Source organism: Diceros bicornis, chromosome 4, assembly GCF_020826845.1.
Source record: "Diceros bicornis minor isolate mBicDic1 chromosome 4, mDicBic1.mat.cur, whole genome shotgun sequence".
NCBI classification, from domain to species: domain Eukaryota; kingdom Metazoa; phylum Chordata; class Mammalia; order Perissodactyla; family Rhinocerotidae; genus Diceros; species Diceros bicornis.
In genome coordinates, this window is record NC_080743.1 from 43,046,817 (window position 1) to 43,072,993 (window position 26,177).

General features: G+C 40.5%; 1 protein-coding gene across 2 annotated transcripts in view; it reads left to right on the forward strand.

Moving 5' to 3' along the window:
• Positions 1–18,719, forward strand: part of AHCYL1 (adenosylhomocysteinase like 1) — a 38,230-nt gene extending 19,511 nt beyond the window's left edge. The window contains exons 2-17 of one of the 2 annotated variants that reach the window (XM_058538738.1): positions 3,993–4,104; positions 6,367–6,510; positions 7,525–7,625; positions 8,048–8,150; positions 9,583–9,677; positions 10,258–10,364; positions 11,192–11,308; positions 11,591–11,654; positions 12,465–12,553; positions 12,923–12,993; positions 13,372–13,466; positions 13,554–13,652; positions 14,088–14,156; positions 14,615–14,693; positions 16,061–16,181; positions 16,698–18,719. In XM_058538738.1, coding sequence (XP_058394721.1) covers positions 3,993–4,104; positions 6,367–6,510; positions 7,525–7,625; positions 8,048–8,150; positions 9,583–9,677; positions 10,258–10,364; positions 11,192–11,308; positions 11,591–11,654; positions 12,465–12,553; positions 12,923–12,993; positions 13,372–13,466; positions 13,554–13,652; positions 14,088–14,156; positions 14,615–14,693; positions 16,061–16,181; positions 16,698–16,704 — 1,473 coding nt within the window. In that variant the 3' untranslated portion in view covers positions 16,705–18,719. Of the gene's footprint in view, positions 1–3,992; positions 4,105–6,366; positions 6,511–7,524; positions 7,626–8,047; positions 8,151–9,582; positions 9,678–10,257; positions 10,365–11,191; positions 11,309–11,590; positions 11,655–12,464; positions 12,554–12,922; positions 12,994–13,371; positions 13,467–13,553; positions 13,653–14,087; positions 14,157–14,614; positions 14,694–16,060; positions 16,186–16,697 lie in introns of those variants that run through there. The other variant, XM_058538739.1, reaches the window with a different exon arrangement.
• The last annotated feature ends 7,458 nt before the right edge of the window (positions 18,720–26,177 follow it).

Genomic DNA, 26,177 nt, shown 5'->3' on the forward strand with positions numbered 1-26,177 from the left:
GCAAAATTGGGTGGGACCTGGGAAGGAAGTGTAGCTAAGCTATTTAACATCTGGATAGATAGACCATGTGTTTGTGGAAGTAAACTTCTCAGCTTCCAATGGTAAAAAATATCAATTAGGATCAACTGAACAAGTCATATACAACAATTTTTCTTTTCTGGAGGCTTATAACTATTTGGGATTGCCTGTGATCCCTCTTTCTTGGTAAGTTCTGTACAGCAATTCTTTCAGGTCACTCTGTCACCAGACACTGCCACTAGGTGGTGGATGTACCATACCCCAAATTGTTTCTTCAGTAGAGCTTTTCTTTTATCATTCTCCGTATCACATGGAAGAGAGTCAAGCTTTGTACCCACTAAGCTATTTGAAGAGGTCCTCCGAAATAGTTAACTCAATGTTTTTAAGGCACAGCAAGTAGACTTCTGTGTTTGGATGTGCTATTTGGAAAATGGGTCAATCTGACCTCCTAGCCTTTCTCAGATGTGATGTTAGTTCAAGAATGATGTTAGTTCAAGCACTGATGTGCACGTTGTAGGTAAAGCCGTTTGTGGGGTGGTGAGTATCCAAACACAAAAAAATCTTTAACATAGAACTTAGGATTTTCAGATACTTTTTGAACTTCAACTACCTTATCGCCTTTTTCCTCCCCCACTTCCCCATCCTACGTCATATTTAGACCTAGCATTCCTTACAGATCTACATTTGGAGAACACTCAAGTATACTAGTTAACACTTAATAGTGATTGGAAGAAATCATGATAATAGGAAGTAATGTAAACAGAACAACTTTGCAGAAGTCTTTGGATTTTATTTTTACCTAAGTGATCATATTTGGCTTAAATGCAGTGAGTCCAACTCAATTAGAAGGCTGTTATTGAAATATGATTTTACTAGAGAGAAAACTTGTCATATCCAAAAATTGCTTTTGGTGACAGTGTTTTATTTACAATGTGAAGGTGAGCAACACTCCAGGAGGTACTTCACCAAGGGGAAGACAGAGCTACTTACTAGCTGTGAAGACAGCCAGTGGCAGGAGCAGGCCTGGTGGAACCTGGCAGAGCAGCTGCATTCCACAGCAGCAGTCGTGCTATAGGTTCTCTTCAGCATGTAGTTGAGAGGTGGGAGAGAAGACAAGGTTATTATGCATCTTTGTGTAGCTGGACCACCTTATTTATAAGCAACGAGAATAGACAGCCACCCGTCCGTGTCATGGTTTCAGTTAGCATTTTGCCCGCTTCAAATATAGATCGTATTCATTATTTGAGAGATGGGGCACTGCACTGATTAGTAAGCTACTTGCATCACAGTCTAATATTTTTAGATGGGAAAGATTTTGCTAAGCTTTAGGCTACTAACGAACTATATTAATACAAGGTGGAATTATAGCTGTTAATTCAGTTCTAAGGTGCTGAAGAAACACATTTCTATCTTGCCAGAGCTGTCTCTCTATTTTTTATTTAAAAAACTGCAAATGTTATTGCAGTTCCCTCCCCCAACTCCCCACTCCTGGCTAGATGGTGTCTGGGAATATACCCAGAACCTTTTGAAAAAAGATGAACAAGGGAGGGAATCATAACAGCCGTGAGAGAAGAGCAGCTTCCGAATAGGCTGCTCATGCCAGGAGCAAGGAGGCTGAAAGGGCTGCCTCTGGAGAGTGTTAAAAGGCGTCCATGGTCTCTTGACTGTGTATTTTTTCTGCCACCAAAATAACTACATATTGGATTGAAAGTCATTACCTTGGTCCTGGATTAATCTCTTAAGTAAAACTAGCTTTGCTGACTGCGGAAGTCATGTGAACATGCAGTGGGAAATCCTATCTAGAAGGACAGATGCTGACCTGTGGCCACCTCAGTGAGTTTTTTTTGAAAGGCAGTTGTGCTTTTGACATTTAAGCTATTTAAAGTTTTAACACCTAAGCTAAAAATGCTGCTTGAGATGTACGAAGATATTTGTTAATCAACTTCTGGTGCAGTAGATGTTGTTTAGCTTGAGTCTATTATTATTTCTTTCTGAAATTTGATTGATTTGATCTTACCAAAGAATGAAATTTAAAAGGTTTACTCATTCTATAGATAATTATTGAATGGTTTCTATGTGCAAGGTCCTTGTCTAGATGCCAGGATATGTATCTCTTTCCCTTCCATGACTTTAGTATCTGTCCTCAGACTTAATAAAACAGGCTGTGGACTCGACGTCCTCCTTACTTCACAGAGTAGCCTGAAGAAAAAAACTTGCCCAATTAAATGTTGAGCCAAGGTGAGTTTTAAATAGAAGTACCTTCAGGTTTTTCTCTCGGGCCTGCCGTATCTGTGGCTATTACTGCCTGGCTATTCTCTGCTTTCATTCCTGGTGTGAAAACGCAAATCTGTATTCCCTTGATTATTGCTTCATTACCTACGGAGTCCTACTGACTCAGTAACTGATTTGTTCATATTGGTGCCTGTGCCTAGGCTGCACATTTATTCTGCCAGCTGATGCTACCCTAGCTGGAAGGTACATGTGACAGAGGAGGGGAACGTTTTGCAGCTGTAGCTAATGGGGCGGTTTACTGTTCCTGGCTTCAGAATGGCTATAACCATGTTGCTAACATTATGGAGAGAAGATTTTAATCTGTAATAGCTTACATTTCCAGAGATATTTGCTAAAGACTTAGCTTAATGGATTCTCCATGGGAACTTTTTCAGATTTGGTCAGATTGTCTCAATTCAGATTCTGAAACTATTCTGTTTTTCGGGAGGCTGAAGTTTATTTTATATTTTAAAGAAAAGATTTATCAGAGTTTAAATAGGAGGTGAGGAAGAAAGTTTAAATCATTTAATAGAAGAAAGTATTTTCATACACTTTAGGAACACCCATTAATTTATCTATAAATAATATTAATTGTAAGCTACTTGCTATTTGTTAAAGCTAGTTTTCCAAGTATTCTTCGAATAATTACCTAGTTCTGGTTTATTTCATTTAGGGAAGTTTTTATTGATTGATTGATTGAGTGAGTGAGTGAGTGAGGAAGATCAGCCCTGAGCTAACATCCATGCTAATCCTCCTCTTTTTGCTGAGGAAGACCTGCTCTGAGCTAACATCTATTGCCAATCTTCCTCCTTTTTTTTCCCCAAAGCCCCAGTAGATAGTTGTATGTCATAGTTGCACATCCTTCTAGTTGCTGTATGTGGGATGCGGCCTCAGCATGGCTGGACAAGCGGTGCGTCGGTGCGTGCCCAGTATCCGAACCCGGGCTGCCAGTAGCGGAGCGCGTGCACTTAACTGCTAAGCCACGGGGCCAGCCCTAAGGGAGTTAGGATACAGAGTTTACCAAGTCATTATTTTCTTCCTTCAAATTAGTCCTAATTAGTTGGAATTTACTGTGGTGTGTATGTGTCTTTTAATTTCTTTTTCATTGGTATATTCTGGTATTTTACTGGATATAGAAGGTTCTGGGGATGCTACATTGGCTTTGTGAAGTATAGCTATATCATTGGACTCGGACTGTTGACACCCCAATGCCCATCACCATTTCAAGGCATCTCTTCCTAATTCTTTCAGAAAACAAGACCGTTGTTAACTTCAGGATAAGACTGTGCTACAAGAGAATATTCTGAAGAAAAGAAAAAACAAGCAGGAGCACTATGAGATTATGCCTGTTTTTTGATAGAGGTGGGAGGAAGGGTAAAGGGTTTAATGTGTCAAGGTTATAAGAGAAAAGAAAACTTTATGGAATGTGAGAAGGATAAAAGAAGTTGGAGCTTATGCCCTCCCCACCCCCACCCCCCAAAAAAAATTCCTGCTGAAACAATTGGGAAGAGACAGTAATTGGAATTTTGGGAGGAGTCAGAGAGTAGCCTTTCCCCACTGTCATTTCTGGTGGAAGAGTTGCTGGCTTAGTAGGAGCCACATGATAACATTAGCTTTTAGGGAAGATAATGTATGGCCTTAAAAATGGAACATTTCGTAGAATCCTAGTTGTAAGTTTTTAACTTTTTGTCTTCCTCTTATAGCAGATCCAGTTTGCTGATGACATGCAAGAGTTCACCAAATTCCCCACCAAGACTGGCCGAAGATCTTTGTCTCGCTCCATCTCTCAGTCTTCCACTGACAGCTACAGTTCAGGTAAGTGTGAACTTCATGCCCTCTCTGATCTCTCTTCCCTGTTCCAGAGCCTTAAGCTACTTCTCTATCCAGTGCTCTTCACTTACGTAGAATCTGAAAATACCTCATGTCAGGATTGCTCATCTTTGTGCTGAAAGCTGATAATTAGTGCGAATGTTCTCTGTCAGGCTTGTAGCTGGGGAAGCTTTTGTTATCTGGAGACTTGCTTTCCCTGACTGTCTCTGTGTGTGGTCTGTGGCCAGTGCCCGACTGGTAGTACTGGGTTGGTTCCCATTCCCATGTTTATCTGCCCACATTCCAAAGGGAGAAAATCAATGGTATGCTGGCTGACAAAACTGGCCTTGAAAAAGAGGTGTACTTTGGAAGCATAATTTCTTATTTTTTTGTATAGGATACACCTGCCACCTGTGTTTTCCTTTCTTGTCTCCAAGACTGTTTGAATTGTAACAATAAAAATTAGTATTTTGGCTCCTTTCATTTACTAGGTTACCCTTTATATTGAAGTACCCTCTGCTGTTAACCTCTGGAGTGGGAAAGATTCAAACTACTATAATGTGGCTCCAGCTCTGTTTCTTTTTAGTTCTCTCTTATCTTAACCCTATATAAGTAGTCTTTTTTCTGATTTGAATTGTGCCCTTTGCAACTTTAGAGGGGATATTAGAAAATTTATGTGGAAAAGGATATAGAATCTTAGGATTTGGGTACTGGAGGAACACAACACTGAACACAGGGCCATCTAAACCACCCCCCCCCAATATTCAACTGAGGAAACATTGTTAAAAGATTGAGGCTTGCCCAAGGTCATAGATTGCTGTTAATGTCAGCAAAGAGATTTGTACCAAAAGTCATTCATTATCTTTTGCCAGAATATTGTTTGCATTGTATTATTAACATTAAGGACTGGGCTTGAAGTACAAGAATGTAATAAAACAAACAAGTAAACAAATTTTAAAAACTTATTCTCTGCCCTCCACTGACAACCCAATATAGACAAGATAGGCAGACAGGAGCAAATGATGGTGTACAGGGTTAAATACTGAAATAAATGAATATGCAGATTCACTGTGGGCATGTTGCAAATATAATGGCTATTGTAGATGAAAAGGTGTCTTAGAGTGACAGATACAAAAGGTGGTGGCTGACAAGCAGGCTAATTATTGCTAAGAAAGAATTAATTGTGAAAGATTGAGTTATAAGAGGAAGAAAGGTGGAGTGAGTGAAGAAAGTTTGATGAAGTTTTCAAAGATGTTGATGGCCATGTATTATGGGAACCTATTAGAGCATTTTTAAAGCTCATTGATATACTTAAATTGTCCTAGTAGGATAGATACTTTTAGTAGTATTTGTATTAGCTAGACAGAAGTATTTGAGTTAGCTAGTTGTATGTAGAAGTCAGTAAGAGAGACTTGATGCACTGGCAGAGATAGTGATCAGGGAAATACTCGATTCAGAGAGGAAAGAAGTGATTTGAGAGGTAAGGAGCGATTGTTGTATATCCTCCTGCATACCTATGTAAAAGGACATTGTTAGCTTTTATGAGAAACTGCTTTTTAAAGTTGAATGTCTTGAGTGATCTCAGGGCTGGCAGTAGAACCAGAGCTGCTCACCTTTTGTGTCATTTCTTTCAATCTCTATATTCCTTGAGCACAACCTAGTATAAAATCCTTTGTAAGATTGTCTTACCACTTTCATGCATATTAGTGATTCTCAAAGTGAACAATAGCATGAACAACACCTAGGAACTTGTTAAAAGTGCTAATTCTTGAGTCCCGTCTGAGACCTACTGAATGGGAATTGCTGGTGCTGGAGCCTAGCCATCTGTGTTTTAACAGACCTTCCACATGATTCTGATAGATACTGAAGTTTGAGACCAGTGATCGATAGAATAGCATTCCTTACGTAACCTAAATTATTCTTCCATTTTTGCTGTGTCTGGTTCCAGTCCGGGTTGGGACCAAGTACCTCTATTATCTGGGATTCACTAGAGGTGGCGTGGAATTGGGATCAGTAGCTCCTTATCACAGGCACTAATGGCAGAGTATCATCAGGGTGGGTAAAATGGCCACGGCACTGAAAGATCCACAAGAGTTTCATTTATACTACCTATTAGACCTTGGAGGAGCAGAACTGAGAGTGACGTAAAACGTGGCTCCAATTAAGAGTGTTCGCTTAACTTAAATGAGAGTCCCTTGGGAACTGCACTCTGTGGAGTTGGGGCCATTGAGGTTTTCCTGTCCTCGTTTCTTTCTTTCCTGGCTCTAGCTGCATCCTACACAGATAGCTCTGATGATGAGGTTTCCCCCCGAGAGAAACAGCAAACCAACTCGAAGGGCAGCAGCAATTTCTGTGTGAAGAACATCAAGCAGGCGGAATTTGGACGCCGGGAGATTGAGATTGCAGAGCAAGGTAAAGAAAGGGAGTGGGTCGGGGACCAGAAACAGCCCACTTGCTGGTCATCAAGATCCACAGACAACTTAAGACTTAAAAGCCAACTTGAAAGTCTCATGGGAACATCCAGTATCCTGGACTTTTGTATAAACAGATCCCTCTGTATGGAGCTTGAGCTTCAGGATTCTTGTTCACCCTGCTTCCTCTTCTCAGCACGTGGTAATTACACAGAGTAGTTTCCGTTTTCCTCCCCCATGACACCATATTCAAAGATCTACTTGCAGAGTCAGCAAGTCCTGGATCACTACTACATGGTGTTTAGTTCTCTGGGATCTTACCATAGCTACCAATTGCGGAGACCCAGATTTCCCAGAAGCAGCAAATGTGGGAGGGTTTTCAGCTAAGGATGTGGTGACTGAGGGTCTCGTTTGTTCTTTGGTCCTGAGCACCCTCTGCTGGAGCAAGAGTAAAAGTGACTGACAGTCAGTTAAATCTTGGTTTCTCCACCCCACTCCACTCTTGTTAGATCTCTTTACTCTTGTTGCTTTCACATTGAAGGCATGTTCTATACTAGGAAGGAGTACAGAAACCAAACAAACTGACAGAATAGGGTTAGCCAGCATAGAAAAACAGAAGCAAGTGGCTTCTGCTGAGGTTCAAGTCTTCTTCCTGGCCTGATGATTATCTATAGGAGTCCATTAGCCAATGCCATAACTACTTCTCTCTCCTCCCAGATGAATGAGGAGATGCACCCTTCATTTTGATCAGTTTTAAGAATTTACATCATTCTCCATTCAGTCCTCTGCATATAAGGCTGAAACAGTAGAGGAAGACAGAAATCTCAAGTGAATATATGATAACTCCCCACTGTTGTTTTGCTGTTGAAGCTGCCAGTCATCGCAGAAATATGCTTAGAGTTTTTCTACCTTATCTCACCATCTCTCAACAGATCCAGACCAGCCCTGGATGTTGCTGGGGCCGGAATTGATATTGCTAGTGCAGACCTAGCTCAAATCCTCTGTTCTTTCACAGACATGTCTGCTCTGATTTCACTCAGGAAACGTGCTCAGGGGGAGAAGCCCTTGGCTGGTGCTAAAATAGTGGGCTGTACACACATCACAGCCCAGACAGCGGTGAGTTTGTTGGGAGAGAAGAGAGGGACTATCTGATGAGGGGAAAAAAGAAACTTTTTTTTTTTTACTTGCTTTTCCTTCCCTATCTATCCAACCTCCAAATACTATTAGGTGGCACCTTCCTGTAACACAATAATGGGGTTTTCTACTTTGTTTATATAAGTATAACCTACTTTTAACAAACCTGACTTAGAGAGATCTAGATTTGCGAAAATACAATTGTTATAAAAATGTTATTAAGACTTAGGAACATATCTTTGGGGTGAAGTTAGAGACCAATGTGCTACCTATCTGGATTATACCCTTTTGTAACTCCCCAGTGTAACACTTGTTGTTGCAGAGTTACTGGTTATTCTTCTCTTATGTGCCACTGCTGTCTGGCCCTCCTCTTCCTCACCCTGTCTTCCTGTACATCTATATAGGTGTTAATTGAGACGCTCTGTGCCCTGGGGGCTCAGTGCCGCTGGTCTGCTTGCAACATCTACTCCACTCAGAATGAAGTGGCTGCAGCACTGGCTGAGGCTGGTAAGTTCAGCTTTTTTCACCAACTTTGCCTCAAAATCATTATCTAAACATAATTTTTATGTATCAAAATTAATAGTGTCATGGATGTCTAGAGGCTGTAAAATTTGGAGGATAATAAAAACATGAACAAGAAAAAATGGATAAAAAATTAAGGTCTGGATCCATGATGGAATATTATATAGTCATAAAAATGATCTTTGAAAAGAATCTACTTACATGAGGAAGTGCCCAATTCTAATGTTAAATGAATAAGGAAGAATATTAAATTATATGAGCTATGTAAATATGCACTCAGCTGGTCTCCTTTCACCAAAAGTCCCATCACTTTTGAGAGAACACAAGAAGTGCCTTCTATGTAGATAGTTCATTAGATAATTTGATATTCAATATTGCATTGGAATATATGGACTACTTGTAAGTTCAATTAAACGTAAAACAATTTTTGTCATTAAAATGTTCAGAAGAGGGGCCAGCCCGGTGGTGTAGTGGTTAAGTTCACACACTCCGCTTCAGCGGCCTGGGGCTCGCAGGTTCAGATCCTAGGCGCAGACCTACTCACCACTTATCAAGCCATGCTGTGGCAGGCGTCCCACATATAAAGTAGAGGAAGATGGGCACAGATGTTAGCCCAGGGCCAGCCTTCCTCAGCAAAAAGAGAAGGATTGGCAACAGATATTGGCAACAGATCAGGGGTAATCTTCCTCGCCAAAAAAAAAAAAAAAGTTCAGAAGAAAATCACCATGAAGTTTCTTTAAGAATCTCCCATCTTCCGAGGATCCTCAGAAAGCAACTTCATAACACTTCTGTTTTTCTTGTTTCCTCTTTTCTGGTGTTTGTTGCAGAAAATTTAGGAGGTTCCCAAAGAAACATAATTCTGCTACACAGAGATAATATCTGACATATTTTTCTTTTTTTCTGTTCACTTTTTTACAGAGATGAAGTAAATCTCAGTATGTATACGATTTTATAACCTAAATATAACATTTCAGAAGTCGTTTTTCGTGTCACTGAAGACTTGGACAGCATTATTTATAATACTCAGTGATATGGCCATGTGATTTTACTTCCCTATTTTCCTGATGTTGAACATTTAGGTTGTTCCAAGTTATTGACTAATATAAAGAATGTTCCAGTGAATAACTTTGTTTTGATTCCCACTTTATTTACCTGCTTAGGATAGAGTTCCAAGTATAAAACTGGCCAAAGAGAATAACATTTTAAGGTTCCAAAATACTTGCAAAAACAAAAATCCCTTAAATTCATAACCAATTTCTGAGCTAAAGGTGCTGTTTTGACTTTTGCCCATCCTAAGTTGTTTCATTTCCAACATTGTTTCTGTAGCCTTTTTCTCTTCATGTGGATTTCAGAAAGTGATATTAGTATAGGACACTCCCCAAAGGAGGAATCAGCTGATTTCTTTCCATCTCTACAGGAGTTGCGGTGTTTGCTTGGAAGGGCGAGTCAGAAGATGACTTCTGGTGGTGTATTGACCGTTGTGTGAACATGGATGGGTGGCAGGCCAACATGGTAATAATGCATATTCATCCTACACTTTTGACAATAGATTTGTTTCCATTTTCACCCTCAAAGCATGGTTCCCTAAATATGTTTTGGATGTTTGGTCTTATGCACTTAACTTTGTTGCAAAGTGTTTAGCTTGATACCTATTCAGAATGGGTCTGAATACTGAACAGAAAGGTGGGGGAAGGGTAAGACTAACTGAACATGTGTGGCTCAAACATAGCAGAATGGTATAGAAAGAAATGATGTGGTACCTCTTTGGAGTAGGATTCTGAATTCTTTCCTTCCTGCCCCAGCTTTACTTTTGCATTCAAAGGGGCTATATATTTCAAGACGCTGGAATAAAAATGAGCGTGTGATTAGCCTAATACTCTTCGCTATAGCCTAGAACAAACTTAGGAATCTTTTTAACCATCTTACACCAACAAAGTTGACTGTGTTTCCACTGTCTAAACCTGCTCTAAGGAGCTCTGAGGAGTGCTCTTCCAAAATACAGGGCTCTCTTACTAGTACAGAAAGTGGGCTCAAAGTTCCCCCCAGCTCTAGCAGCCTGAATGCCCATAGAAGTCTTCTGGCTGTTCTGTAGATCCTGGATGATGGGGGAGACTTAACCCACTGGGTTTATAAGAAGTATCCAAACGTGTTTAAGAAGATCCGAGGCATTGTGGAAGAGAGCGTGACTGGTGTTCACAGGTAACAGATTCTGGAGTAGCTGCCCCTTGTGTCCTTGCCTCAGCAAATTCTTCCGGTCTCTGTTAGGCTCTAGTGCTGTGTTTCAGACTTGCAGTAACTAAAGGGGAGTTATCTTCATTAGATAAAACTTTTGAGTTTTTACTTTTCAAAAATCAAGGAGACCCTAAAAGGAAGTTATTTCAGGTTCTAGTTCACACATTTTCCTCTCCCACTTATTCCACTGAGATTCTCAACCAGTGTTGGGAGGTAGGGAGTGAGTTTAAAAACTGTATTCAATATTGTATTATAATTTTATATTTGAAATATGAAAAAGAATCCTATTGTAAAACTATACATTATATACACTACAAAAAGTAAAACTGGGGGCAAAATATTCTTGGCTTGTTGGAATACCTAAAAGATATCTGAAAGAGTGTTTCTCAGTTGGGGGCACATTGTATGTGCTCACACACAATTAGGGAACCATGTCAGAATCATTGATGATCTTGGTTTATCAGAAGTAGGCAGGGGTTTTTTAAAGATTGAGAAAGTACTGGTCTAAGGAAATACATCCCCTTTTATGGAAGAGAAGTAAATTTCTTCAATTGAAAAAGTTTTTTTCCTTCCAAAAAAGGGGGTGGGGGCCGGGGCAAGGGGATGGAGAGAAAATGAAAAGAAATGAGGAGGGGTGACAAGGAAATAATCTTGTTTATTAATATCCTTGGGCAATAAATAAGACTGGGGAGGGCAGCATGGAGCTTGAAGAGCATTAGGCAGATTTTGCCATGTAGTATGTTTTACCAGTTAACTTTGTTTTTATTTGTTTTTGTGGCTTCTTCTTCCTTTAGGTTGTATCAGCTCTCCAAAGCTGGGAAGCTCTGTGTTCCAGCCATGAATGTCAATGATTCTGTTACCAAACAGAAGTTTGATAACTTGTACTGCTGCCGAGAATCCATTTTGGATGGGTAGGTTGAAATGTGTGGGTATTGAAACATGTAGCGGGTGGATTTGGGTTGGGTTGCAATGTTAGTCTGATATCACTCCAGTCTTATGCCCTGGTCTTCCTTTGGCTTTCAAAGTTGGTTAGAGGGGTCCATTTCATACAGAGCGCAGCCAACGTCCGGCTGGAGCTCTTGTGGAGCATTGCCTCACACTTGTAATTTTGTGCAGAGGGACTGTGTTTGAGCTAATGAGGAACTGTGTTTGAGCTAATAATGTTTGAGTTGAGCCATTGTCTGTTTCCACAGCCTGAAGAGGACCACAGATGTGATGTTTGGTGGGAAACAAGTGGTGGTGTGTGGCTATGGTGAGGTAAATAGCTGGGCCTCAGTGTCTGTCTTTTCATAGACTTATTAGAAATGTTGAGCAAAGGAGACTGTGCCATCAGTGTAGAGTCACTGATGCAGGATTTAAAATATGCTTTTAGATAATGTATCTCAAAATAATAGCAAAAGTCCATTATTCAGATTTATGAATAGAGACATACAGAATGAACTGCGTTTTCACATTTCATCACTTTGTCTTATGGAATGGAATGTTGGCATTATTTCCCCCCAATTATAACAATAACCTTCTATGAGACTTAATTCAAGTGAATATGTAGCATTTTAGCTCCACAAGTGACTTGCTCTATGGAGTGAAGGGTGGATTTCAAAGTGGCATGTAGTTGATTATCTCTAAACTAAAATAGGTGAAAGAGATTTTATTGTCATCAACAATGACCCACAGAATTTCCTGAGTTGCTAGCCTGTCCTTGAGTTAGAAGCATCTCAAATGAGAGTTATCAGGTTTTCTGGAATAAGAAACGAGAGGTTATAGCTGCTCTTCCTTGGTCTTGTTTCCCTAATGGTAACACTTGTATTTCCTTGATCTCTTTTGCTATCCCAAGCCCCAGCCCTTGCTATGAAATAGAGATTGTCTGCTAAGTCACCCCTCTGACCAAGGGTCACAGCATGATCTGGATCTATTTCTGCTCTGCTTGGGTTGGAGCATCCCTGCAAGGGCTCTCTAAATGAGGGGTGATTTCAGGGAGGTTAATTCCCATCTCCCAAAGAGCCTGCCAGTCCCAATACCCAGGCCTTCATGGACCTGACAACCTCTCTTCTTTCTTATGCTCTGCAGGTGGGAAAGGGCTGCTGTGCTGCTCTCAAGGCCCTCGGAGCAATTGTCTACATCACAGAAATCGACCCCATCTGTGCTCTGCAGGCCTGGTAAGCACAGGCCTAGTAATACTGTTAGATTTACTCCAGGTACTTTATGTTTCTGAGCATTCATGATTGATTGTATTAACCATTCCTTGCAGAAATCTCTCAAAGGAGGAAAAGGCTAGGATTGCTCTATTCCCTCATTGTAATCTCAGGGCACTCCTAGAGCTTCTTGGCATTTTCCCTTCCTGGATGGAGTCTCGGGGAGTCTGAAGAGGCCAGTGTGTATAGTTTAGCACAGCTTACCCACTTATCATCCCTGTGAGGTAGCATTGGATCTGACTTTAAAAGGGAATTTACTTGTCTCATTTTGTGACCAGCTTCTGTCCCACTGCTTCCTTGCTTTGCTCATAGTGTTCCTTCCTTTTCTTCCAGCATGGATGGGTTCAGGGTGGTAAAGCTAAATGAAGTCATCCGGCAAGTTGATGTCGTAATAACTTGCACAGGTAAGTGTCAATGTTTTGTATACGTGGAGGAGTGTTAACTCTGGGGCTAAATCTTGAAAGTGGTCTGACTGACTTTCATATAAAGCAGGTGAGACCTGTGCTCAGTGTAAAAGTCTCAGAACTAGAGTAATCTATCAGAACCTTAACATGTTTTCCAGAACAAAGAGCGATTTTCTCTGCTGGCTTTTTATACTACTCAATCTTAAAACCAATTAACTGAGCCTAAAGAGCCGTTATACAATGCACACTTCTTTTCTCACAATGTATACGTGCTCTTTAATGCCAGCAGACCTCCTCTCTTCCATGTTCTAAGTGAAAGCCAGTTGGTACCTTTGTTCCTCTGCAGCTCTTTCTTCAGCCACTCTCCTTTACTTTTAGGAAATAAGAATGTAGTGACGCGGGAGCACTTGGACCGTATGAAAAACAGTTGTATTGTATGCAATATGGGCCACTCCAACACAGAAATTGATGTGGTAAGGCTTCTCTCGTTCATTTATTGCTAGGCCTTTTTTCTCTTCTTTTCCTTATAGCCATAGTCAGCTGTGCTCTCTTCCTTTCAGACCAGCCTCCGCACTCCAGAGCTGACATGGGAGCGAGTACGTTCTCAGGTGGACCATGTCATCTGGCCAGATGGCAAACGTGTCGTCCTCCTGGCAGAGGTACACACACAGAAGGGCTCTGGCAGTGCAGCACCAGCAATGTAGTTAGATCCGTGGGGGAGAGGGGAGACAGGAAAAAATACTGGGCCTATGTTCACCTGAACTCTGTCTTTGGATAGAGAGATATTTCTCAAATGGTCTGGTCCCCAAAATAGAGTCACTCAAAAAATATGTAATTTTTACTAAGTAACATACTGTTTCCTGACTACAGCTGATTCTTCAGCTTGTCAGACTCAGATGGACTTGCAGAAAGTAAAATAGACTTGCAGAAAATAAAATAGACCTAGAGTCCTAGTCTGGAACTGTAGTTCTTCCTCTACCAACTGAGCCTAGAGGGGTATAAAGTTTATGTCTGCATTTGCTTGACTTATATGACATTGGGATCTGAGACAGGGATAACACAGCTCATCCCAGGGCTCTCTTTTACTTTTTTAGGGTCGTCTGCTGAATCTGAGCTGCTCCACAGTTCCCACCTTCGTTCTGTCCATCACAGCTACAACACAGGTATGTGACAGAATGCCTGCTTACCCTGCATTAAGATTAGTGGAACTGGGCCAAGATCAGATTCCCATGAGAGTGCGCCCTGCTATGTTCTTATCAGCCTGTTCTTTTTTCAGATCACAAGTTGTCAAGATTTAGGCTTTCTCAAATATAGAAAAGAGTCATTAGTCACACAGAGTCAGTATTTGTGTCCCTTTAAGTTGGCTGTTTTAGTTGAGAATATAGTGTTCCAGCTTAGTTGTATTTAGTCTGTTCTTTTATCTGGAACTAAACAAAAACACCAACAAATCCTCTTATGACGTATGCTGGCGTTTATTACAGGCCAAGTCCTGGGTGCTATCACTATGGTAGATCACTACAGTACTTACCCCAAGACCCCAGAACTTGTTAAATCTGGTTTTATTTTTATGTCCCTGTCACAAAGTGTTTCTGCGTTTTCTGACCCTCTTTTCCTGACTTAGGCTTTGGCACTGATAGAACTCTATAATGCGCCTGAGGGACGATACAAACAAGATGTATACTTGCTTCCTAAGAAAATGGGTGAGTGAAAAACAGTAGAAACTTATGTTGATTCCCCAGAGTGTTGCATGGTTTGGTAAAATGAATATTATGAAAACCATTGGATTTAGAGTCAGAGTTCTAATCCCTGTTCTAGCACTTAGTGGTTTTTGGACTCAGGACAAGGTCTAATCTCCATGACCCCCAGTTTCTTTATCAGTAAAGTAAGAACAATACTGCATACATTGTGGAATTGTAGTAAGAGTTACAGCTAATGGGTAAATAAAAGTTCTTAGCACGATGGTTTAGGGTAGATGTTCTTATTCTAAGTAGCCTTATGAAGTTCAGTAAACTTCCTACTACCACTGAGTACAGCCTGGGACCAAAAGGAGAGAAACAGAAACAAATACAAGTTTTATTGTCCATCCTCTGCGTAGATATGCAAACAACCTCTTGTCATTCCAGGAGACAACTGTGCTGTATTCATGTGACATAATACATCATCTCTAGTTTACCTTTCTGAATAGTGGTGCCCATCTCCCATCTAAATCCCTGTCTGCTTAAAGATAAAAATCTTTCTGTTCTCATCCCTTCCAACAGCTTACCTCAGATTGGCTTATTTAAAAAAAATCATATTCATAAAGGTAAAGCCCAGGAAGCTTATCTGTGGAAAAGTAATGGATTTGTGCCAGCTGCCTTAGCAATCCATGATCCTAAGATTTGAGGCCTTTATGGATCTTATCCTAAATAAATGTTAATGACGCAGGGCTCTTTTAAGCTTACTGGCATCCACTTTGATTCTTAACTTGACTATAATCCAGTTAAGGAAGATGAAAGTAGTGCATGGCATGTCGGCCACTGAGCTGAAGCTAGCTTTGCCAGAGAAGGATGGGAGGTACAAATCCACCCCATTTTGTCACCCTGGTAAATGGCTTTCTTAATGCACTCTGGATGTACTGAGAGAAAAACCCTGCAAGAAAGGCAACTTTGGGGTGGGTTTTTGTCTTTTTTTGTTTTTGTTTTTTTTGAGGAAGATGAGCCCTGAGCTAACATCCGTTGCCAGTCCTCCTCTTTTTTGGCCGAGGAAGGTTGGCCCTGGGCTAACATCCGTGTCATCTTCCTCTACTTTATGGGATGCTGCCATAGCATGGCTTGATAAGCGGTGCATCGGTCCACGCCCGGGGTCCGAACCTGCGATCCCAGGACCGCTGAAGCGAAACGCACCAACTTAACTGCTACACCACCGGGCCGGCCTTCGTTTTTATTAAGCAAATATTTTGAGTCGTAGATTCTTTCAAAGTTATTCCATCTCTTGTCCTCTTTCTCAGAAAGCTTCAGATGAAAATAAGGGGAGGTTATACCCTGAGAGGCATGTTTGAAATGGTCCCCTGCCACTTTGTTCTTCCTAGATGAGTACGTTGCCAGCTTGCACCTGCCATCATTTGATGCCCACCTGACAGAGCTGACAGATGACCAAGCAAAATATCTGGGACTCAACAAAAATGGGCCATTCAAACCCAATTATTACAGGTAACTTGGGGGAAAGCACCTGAAAAGCCCTTTTCTCCAGTATTAAACCAAGCAGGCTAACCTGCTTTCTTAAATAAAGTGTTATACCTGATTTTGAAAAGGGCAAGAACTCAGCTCTAAACTAACAGAGTAGACAGAGAAATTATGTGTCTAGTAGTAGATGTGAAGAAGTAAGGGTTTTCTAAAATTTTGGAGCTTGGGCCTCACCCTAGATATTCTGATACACTTGATCTGGAATGGGGCCCAGGCTATTTTGTAAAAGCTCCCCAGATTATTCTAATGTATATTCAAGGTTGAAAACCACTTACATTATCAGGGAACAGGAGATAAAGCCAGAGATGGCATTGTCACAAACCCTGTGGAAGCACAGGGAAGAATGATCTCTGGAGAATGGCTGCAGGGATCCCAGCCTGGGCCGTGGGGAGACCCTGGGCAGTGTGCTCTGTTTCTGATTCTTCTCTTGGAACTCTCATGTGGAAGACACAAGTGCTAATGAGTTAATCTCTTTCTTTACAGATACTAATGGACCATATTACCAAGGACCAGTCCACATGAACCACACAACTCTAAAAGAGATTTTTTAAGATAACTTTAATTTTCTTCTTATTCCTTTCCTGTTGATTTTTTTTTCCTATAATTTCATTCTTGTTTTTTCATCTCATTATCCAAGTTCTGCAGACCACACAGGAACTTGCTTCATGGCTCTTTAGGTGAAACTGAGATTCAAGGTTCCTCACCCTAGTCACTAAAGAAGGATTTTACTCTCCCAACCCAGAAAGGTGATTCTTTCTTTACTGTTTCTGGGGACTTTAGTCTTAATTGGGTACCTTATTAATAGGAAATGCTAAGGTACCTTCTATGTGGAACAATCTGCAATGTCTAAATTGCCTTAAAAAGAGCCCATTTCTTAGCTGTTGAAATCAGTGCTCTTTCACTTCTTCAGAGGAGCAGGGATGGTACCTACTAGCCAGGTAGGTTAGATGTAGGTGGTGCATGTTGATTTCCCCATGTGTTCCAAGCCCTGTTTCCTGTGTAAAGGTGGCATGTCTGGTTCAGAGATGTGGACTAGTGAGTGTTGCTTGTTAAGATCCAGTAGGCCCACTTGGATTTAGTACAGCCCTTCCTCCACTCCCACCGGACCTTCTCATTTTTCAAGTTGTTAACAAGACTGCACACTATTAAGTTGAATTTGTCCCATAGCATTTATTTCTGTTGTACAAAAAAAAAGTGTAAGAAAACTGTTTAGTGTTAACACTGAGGAACTGCTTGGGTGGCTAGTTATCAGTTTCTCTTTTGAACCTTTGGAGCTAAGAGTGCAGCGTTGGGTCTAGAGAAATGCTGGTTCCAAACTCTGATAAATCCCTCTGTTTCTAGCCCATAGTTTATAGCATTAATGAACTGGGGCCAGAACAAATTCTATCAGCTCTGCCCCATACAGCTTGTGCTGAAGGCGAATTTCTTGAGCCATTACTCAGTATAAAGCACTGAGCTCTCTCTTTAGGATTTATCCTTTAAGAGCAAATTTCTGGTCAGCTGTGCTTCTGCAACCTAAAATATTTAAAGGGAGGAGGAAGGATAAATTGGGCCAGGGTGAGGGAAATCTAGCTCCGTATAATTTGCCTGGGACTTTAGGCCTCATATAACATTAGTTTTACAGAAGTGGTACCACTTTTGATTGACACATGTCACAAAAAGTTTATGAACTAAGATCTTAAAGGGCAGTTTGTGCGTAGAGAAAGGAATCAGTGTGTCCTGGCTCGTGCTCTGAAAGAATCCCCAGAGAGGCTCTCTCAAAGGTCAGAGAGATGTGTTCCCATGCCATGCACCCTGCTTACCAGCATTTCTGCATGCTCAGATGAGCTTTAAGTATATAATTATCCAGGATTCTAAATCCTCAACTTGTTCTAGCTTGTGATCCTTCAAAGTTGGGTCAGGCATTAGTGCTAGGTACTAGAAATTTTCATTTCTCTATTGCCATTGATCAGAGAGACAGACATGAAAAACAGGAATATAAGAAAGGAAAGCTTTCACCCTGCAACTTCGTAGCAGGGGACAGTGGTCTTGCCAAAACTTTTTTCCCTTTCCTCTCTTGTTTCTCCCCACCCAGTCCCTTTCCACTCCTTGCCAGTGTGACCATGCTTTCTTCTCTGTAGAGGTTAATGGTTCAAGCCCTTTTTCCCAGGGCATTTAACCAGCCAATCAGAACACCACATCCTTTAGGGGAGGTAACCTGGCCAATAGTGGTATCCATCACATCAGCTCTGCTGGAGGGAAGGGGCCCAGGTCCTGCTGCCCGCTGGCCTGCCCCCTGCTCCCTCTCTATTACTGTGTCCATAGGAATAATAGGTAAGGGCTCCGTCTCTGTCAAGCCATGTAACAAAGGACACTCTGGAAAAATGTCTGGCATCAGAGGGAGCATGTGGAGAGCAACTTGGGAGGAACAAGTTTATTTTGTATTGAATGATTTTTAATGAATGCAATATTAATTCTTGCAGATGAGCAATAATCATTAAAGTCAATAAAAGTGATAAGACCTTACTGGAAGTCTGTGTTATTCTTGGTTGAACAGCAAAACTTCATTAGAACCTGTTTTCTAGGGTCAGACAAGTCATGGGTCAGTTAGCAGTATCTAATAGAGGTTTGCTGAGGAACTCATATGTAGAGGACCAGGGTGGATGCAAAGTTCTTCAGTAATATCTTAAGTTTCAAATGCCTGCTCTGTGCCAACACACTTTCGCTCTAACTTCCTTTGAGAAGCAGACTTGCTGCTTAAGCTTTAGGGCTCCTCACTCGCATATCCATTTCTAAGACCCTGTACCTAATTCTTTCTCTTAAAGAATGCCTACAAAGTTATGTAAGCTTCAGTCCCCTCCCACACACCTGTATCCATCTCGGAAGTTGTCTCCATGCTTTCTAATGTAACAATGTATCTATTGATAATCTTGTTAGAAAGCAACACCTTTTCTGTTTTGTTAAGTTGGTCCCAAGCAATGTTGATGATTTCTATGCAGGCTGGTAAAATGAGTGTTTTTAATTATGTGAGGCTTTATCCATGCACATAAATCCAAATTTAAGATAAACTTCATATTGCCTCATTAGAGATTTAAACTGTACTGTCTCGTGAATCTATTAGATAACTTTCCAGTTTATAAAAAGTTGTTTGTTATATGGTGGGAAAAATATCTTGAAGTTAAATATTTGAATATGAAGAATTTAAATGAACTGTTGACCTTATAGTTTCATAAAATCAATTCTTCAGAGTTTTTTTATTGCCTACTGTGTGCCAACGTCTTGTTTTAGATACTTCGGATACATTAGTAAAAATCAGAAGAGCTCTTCTTTTGTGGAGTTTACATAAAATTCCAACAAGACTCAGAATTCCCCTTTTTCCTTTACCCACAATTCCGCCATTAGGTAGAGCAGAGCAAGCTAGGCATCCGCATGGATTTGCAGCCTGGTGTGTGTGGGTGGGAGCCAGGGATGTGACCCAGTGCAGGGAGTCATCCTAAGTGGGATGGGGTGGGCATCCACAAAGGGGAGGGATGGCAATGGCAGATTGGGTAGGAACAGGGGACTTGATCAAATAACCAAAAATATTAAGGATAATGGAAGCCAACTTTCTCCTTTTGGGAGAAGGTGTTACAAATTGGAAAGGGGAAAGACTAGAGTGAACTCTGGTGTTGGGTTTACATAGGAGGTATTGGTGTGAATACATGATTTTCAACATAAATATAGTGTGTGTGTGTACACAAACATTCCCTAGCTCTGTCTATTAAGAGAGCCTTGGAGCAGCAGTCTCTTCCCCCAATGCACTACACACACCTAGCATCCAGATTCAGGCATTATGTTCTCCACTTAAATGAGCCAAGACTCTTCAGAGAAATGTCTGATTCCATGGTTGGGCAGGAAAAGTACAAGATGAGCCAGAAAGCAAGGAAGGACTCAAAAAAGTGATGGGGCCATGTCAAAAGGACACAGAAGCCAGCTTTAAGGGACTTACAGTGAGCAAATCTGACATAATATGAGCATCAAAATAATGGCTTTAAACCATTGAATGAAATAGGAAACTGAATATAATGTGATATGAATGAATGAATGGTTTAATGAGGAATGGGATATGTACATAGTTTCAAAGTACCTCTCCATAAAATGTTTCTGAAGTACAATGCGGAAAAGAGTAGTTTTAAAGAGGAGAAGCCTGGCAGACACCTTAATCAAGTGAACAAATGAACATCAATAATGGGAGAAATCTAAATCCACCACTAGGAGGCATTGAGAAGGTCACAGCATCCCTTTTGTGACATTTCTGCCAAAGATACAAAACCTGAATGTAACCGTAAGGAAACATCAGATAATTCCACACTGAAAGACATATTATAAAATAACTGGCCTAACGTCTTCAAAAGTGCCAATGTCGCCCAAGTCAAAGGAAGACCAAAGAACTGAAGAGACTAATACAACTACGTGAACTGAAATGGATCATTTTGCTATAAAGAATATTATTGGGATAACTGGTGAAACTGGGAAGGAGTCTGAGGACAGGGTGGTAGTAACATTAGTGTTAATGTCCTCATGTTAATGGCTGAACTGTGGTTATATAAAATGTTCTTGGTTGTAGGAAATAAACACTAAAATATTAGTGATGGGTCATCAGGTCAATGACTCTCAATGGTCAGGAAAAGATTATAATGTACTTGCTACCTTTTTGTAAGTTTGATTATTGCAAAGTTAAAGACAAAGGAGAGTTCCAAGACCAAAAAAAAAAAAAATCAGACTTTAGCTTCATCAATTGAGAAAATTAGAAAAATCTATTTGTTTAGGAACATCTTAGACCAGATAATAAAGATAAAGCATTCTGGTTTAGCAAAGGAAATCAGTAGAAAAACAATATTTTACATGCTTACACAAAACAAATATTTCACTGACAAATCCCAACAAAAGTAATACACAGACCTGGATGGTTCAACAGGAAGGTGGAGAGTGGAAGTGCAGTGTGGTGTAACCACTCAGAGTGCTCCCTGGACAAAGCCTTACCTGCCAAATAACTTGTGATGTGGGAAATTCCAGAGAAATTTGTGAATTTTGGAAGAATGTAAAACAAGAATTGATATCAGTACTTACCTGCTAACTGGTTGTGAAACTGTGTTAGAGCAGGGGTCAGCAAACTATAGCCCTCCCATGAGCTGAATCTAGTCCACTGCCTGTGTTTGTACAGCTCACAAGCTAAAAATGGTTTTTATGTTTTTAAATGGTTAGAAAAAAATCATGACTAATATTTTGTGACATGAAAATTATATGAAATTCTAATTTCAGTGTCCATAAGTGAAGTTTTATACACAGCCACACTCATTCACTTATGTAATGTCTATGGCTACTTTCATGCTACAATGGCAGAGTTGAGTAGTTGCAACCAAATGACCCACAAAGTCCAAAATATTTACTATCTGGCCCTTGACAGAAAGTTTGCTGACCCCAGGCATAAAGGTTGTGTTAGGTATAAAGGCAAAGATGTGTTGGAAGGCATTTGGTTTGCATTCTATTAGCAGAAACAGAGAGAACGAAAGCATTAGAAAGTAAAGGAGGGGCCGGCCCGGTGGCGCAGCGGTTAAGTGGGCACGCTCCGCTGCAGCGGCCCTGGGTTCGGATCCCAGGCGCGCACCGACACACCGCTGTCAAGCCATGCTGTGACAGCATCCCACATGAAGTGAAGGAAGATGGGCACAGATGTTAGTCTGGGGCCAGTCTTCCTCAGCAAAAAAAGAGGAAGACTGGCAGATGTTAGCTCAGGGCTGATCTTACTCACCAAAAAAAAAAAAAAACAAGTGAAGGATATCAAACAATATTCTAGTCTAGGTAGCAGATGCTAAACCCACCTGCATCCCGGCCAGGATTCACTCTGTGATTAGGAAATCTCAGCAAACTGATAAAGCAATTTAAAAATTACTTGGGAAGGTAATTTGTGATTCCAATTTAGAATGTGTAATTGATCAATTTAGACTTAGTAATCAATTTTAAGCTGCAATCATATGTAGGGGCCGGCCCCAAGGCTTAGCAGTTAAGTTCTCGTGCTCCGCTGCTGGCAGCCTGGGTTCGGATCCCGGGCGCGTACCGACTCACTGCTTCTCCTGGCTATGCTGAGGCCGCGTCCCACATACAGCAACTAGAAGGACATGCAGCTATGACATACAACTATCTACTGGGGCTTTGGGGGAAAAATAAATAAATAAAGTTATAAGCTGCAATCATATGTAAATATATGTAGTATTGGAAACTATATGCTATTGGAACTTTTAATAATAGTATTCTGTTTTTATTTTGTTTGCATTTGGGTTGCCAGAAAATTGAAGTACTCCGAAAAGGAAATTGAATATAATAAATGTATAAATGCATTTGGAAATGTTTAAAGAAGTTTAAGTTTATAAATTGGATATTCAAAGTCCCCTTAAAAGTGATTAACATTTGGGGACGGCCTGGTGGCGCAGCAGTTAAGTTCGCACGCTCAGCTTCGGTGGCCCGGGGTTTGCAGGCCCAGATCCTGGTCGCCGACCTACACACCACTTATCAAGAATCTTCCTCAAAAAAAAAAAAAAAGTGATTGACATTTGCTAGATTTATAAATACAGTAAGATCTATAAGCTGAACTTTAAAAAACAATATTTTAAATTTAATAAATTGAATATTAATTTTTTTATCTGCAGTGATGTCTTCTCTGCCCACGCAGCAGCCCTTGAAGACATTTTAAAATGTCCTCTAAAAAGATTTGTTCTGAACTGTGGGCTAGAACTGTACTTGTGTCTGGTCCTGGGGCCTGTTCTCATCCTGCTGTCCTGTGCATGGTTCTCTACTGCAGCCACCAGCTGGTGAGTTTTCTCACATTGTCTGCTTGTCAAACAGGGTCTCTGGCCAACAAAGGATAATAAAATACAGGTCCATAATCCCTTCTCTGAGAACTCTGTGTTTTGAAATTGAGAATATTTCAGATTTTTAGGAAATACACGAATATGCAGTACATTAGGTAATACCTATTGGGTGTGGAGCAGCATTCTATAATCAAATGTGTTAATATTTCTTCAATTAAGTTTATTAATATTCACAGAATAAGGGATAAACGAGGGCTATTAATAGCCTTCCATCAGTTCAGATCAGGTTTTGCCGCCAAATTGATTTGTGCCAAACTTCAGGGAAAATATTGATTTTTAGAATATTTTGAATTTTGGAGTTGTGGATAAAGGTTTGTAGCTCTGGAACAATAAGAGGAAGACTTACATAGTGTTTGCTGTGTAACTGGCTCCATTCTAAATGCTTTACGCAATTAGCATACTTGATCCTCACAATAACCCCATGAGGTATGTACTACTATTATCCCCATCTTACAGATGAGGAAATTGAGACAGTGAGGTAAAGTAACTTGCCCAAGAGTACCCAATTCCTAAGTTGGTGGAGCTGGAATTAACCCAGACAGGCTGGCTTCAGGGTCCATGCTTGATGCGAGGCAATATCGCTTCTAGGAAATAGCTCCAAACCAGGGTTCTAGTATCAGAGTCACATGTGGGGCTGATTAAAAATACAGATTTCTAGATCCCATCCCAAACCTACTGAAACAGACTCTCAGGGCCATGAAGAAGTCAAATACCTCTCTAGAGTCATAGTGCAGTTGATAGGTAGAGCTAGGGTCTGACCCTCAGTCTTTTCTGGTTCCCTGTAGCCCTTCTCCTAAGTCACCTTGAGGTTTCCCTTGAGGCTTTCAGGCAGTTTCCCCAGGGTTCTCATTTCTCAGCAAAGATTCTTTCAGCAGAAGAAACTTGGCATGGGCATGCAGCTGCCATGACTTTCCTAATGCTTCCTGAATGCAAGCCCTGACAACCCAGGGAACCTGCTGCATGACATAAAATTTACCATCTTAACCATTTTTAAGTATACAGTTTAGTGGCGGTAAATACATTCACATTGTTTTACAACCATGGCCACCAACTATCCTCATAACTCGTTTCATCTTGTAAAACTGAAACTCTATGCTTATTAAACAATAACTCCTCATTCCTCCCCCCGCCCCCGGCAACCACCATTACACTTCCTGTCTCTAAGAATTTGACTACTCTAAGTATCTCATATAAGTGGAATCATATGTATTTGTCTTTTTGTGATTGGCCTATTTCACTTAGCATAATGCCCTCAAGATTCATCCATGTAGCATATTGCAGAACTTCTCTTTTTTAAGGCTGACTACTATTCCATTGTACATATATACCACATTTTGCTTATCCATTCATCCATCGATGGACACTTGGGTTGCCTCCACATTTTAGCTATTGTTAATAAATCTGCTAAGAATATCGGTGAACAAATATCTCTTTGAGACCCTGCTTTCAATCTTTTGGGTATATACCTAGAGTGGAATTGTTGGGTCATATGGTAATTCTACTTTTAATCTTTTGAGAAACTCGCATACTGTTTTCCACAGTGGCTGTACCATTTTACATTCCCACCAGCAGTGCACAAGGGTTCCAATTTCTCTATATTCTCACCAACACTTTTTGTTTTCTGGGTTTTTGATAGTAGCCATCCTAATGGGTGTGAGGTGGCATCTCATTGTAGTTTTGATTCGCATTTCCCCAATGGTTAGTGATGTTGAGCATCTTTTCATATACGTACTGACCATTTGTATATCTTCTTTGGAGAAATGTCTGTTCAAGTCCTTTGGCTGTTTTTGAATTCAGTTGTTGTTTTTTTTGGTGTGTGTGTGTGTGTATGTGTGTGTGTGTGTGTGTGTGCATGTGAGAGAGAGAGGAAGATTAGCCCTGAGCTAACATCTGTTGCCAATCCTCCTCTTTTTGCTGAGGAAGATTGGCCCTGGGCTAACATCCATGCCCACCTTCCTCTACTTTATATGGGATGCCGCCACAGCATGGCTTGACAAGCAATGCGTTGGTCTGTGCCCAGGATCCGAACCTGCAAATCCTGAGCCGCCAAAGCGGAGCGTGCCAACTTAACCGCTACGCCACTAGGCTGGCCCCTGTTTTTTGTTATTGAGTTTTAGGAGTTCTTTTATGTATTCTGGATATTAATCTCTTATCAGATATATGATTTGCAAAAATTTTATCCCATTCTTTGGGTTGCCTTTTTACTCTGTGGATAGTGTCTTTTGATGCACATAGTTTTTAAATTTCCATGAGGTCCAATTTGTCTGTTTTTTCTTTTGTTACCTGTGCCTTTGGTGTCATAGCCAAGAAATCATTGCCAAATCGAATGTCATGAAGCTTTTGTTCAATATTTTCTTCTAAGAGTTTTATTGTTTTAGGTCTTATGTTTAGGTCCTTGATCCACTTTGAGTTCATTTTTATATATGGTGTCAGGTAAGGGTCCAACTTCATACTTTTGCATGTGGATATCCAGTTTTCTCAGCACCATTTGTGAAAAAGACTGACCTTTCCCCATTGAATGGTCTTGGCACCCTTGTCAAAAATCATTTGATCAAACATGTGAGGGCTTATTTCTAGGCTGTCTATTCTATTCCATTGGTTTATATATCTGTCTTTATGCCAATACCACACTGTTTTGATTACTGTAGCTTTGTAGTTAAGTTTTGAAATTAGAAAGTGTGAGTCCTTTGTTTTTGTTTTTTTTTCAAAATTGTTTGGCTATTCAGGATCCCTTGAGATTCCATATGAATTTTAGGATGGGTTTTTCTATTTATGCAAAAAAATGTCATTGGGATTTTTATAGGGATTGCATTGAATCTGTAAATTACTGTAGGTAATACTGACATTTTAGCAATATTATAACATTCCAATCCATGAACATGGGATGTGTTTCTATTTATTTGTGTCTTCTTTAATTTCCTTCAGCAATGTTTTGTAGTTTTCTTTGTACAAGTTTTTCACCTCCTTGGTTAAGTTAATTCCTAAGTGTTTTATTCTTTTTGATGCTGTTGAACATGGAATTGTTTTTGTAATTTCCTTTTCAAATTGTTCGTTGTTCGTGTATAGAAATGCAGCT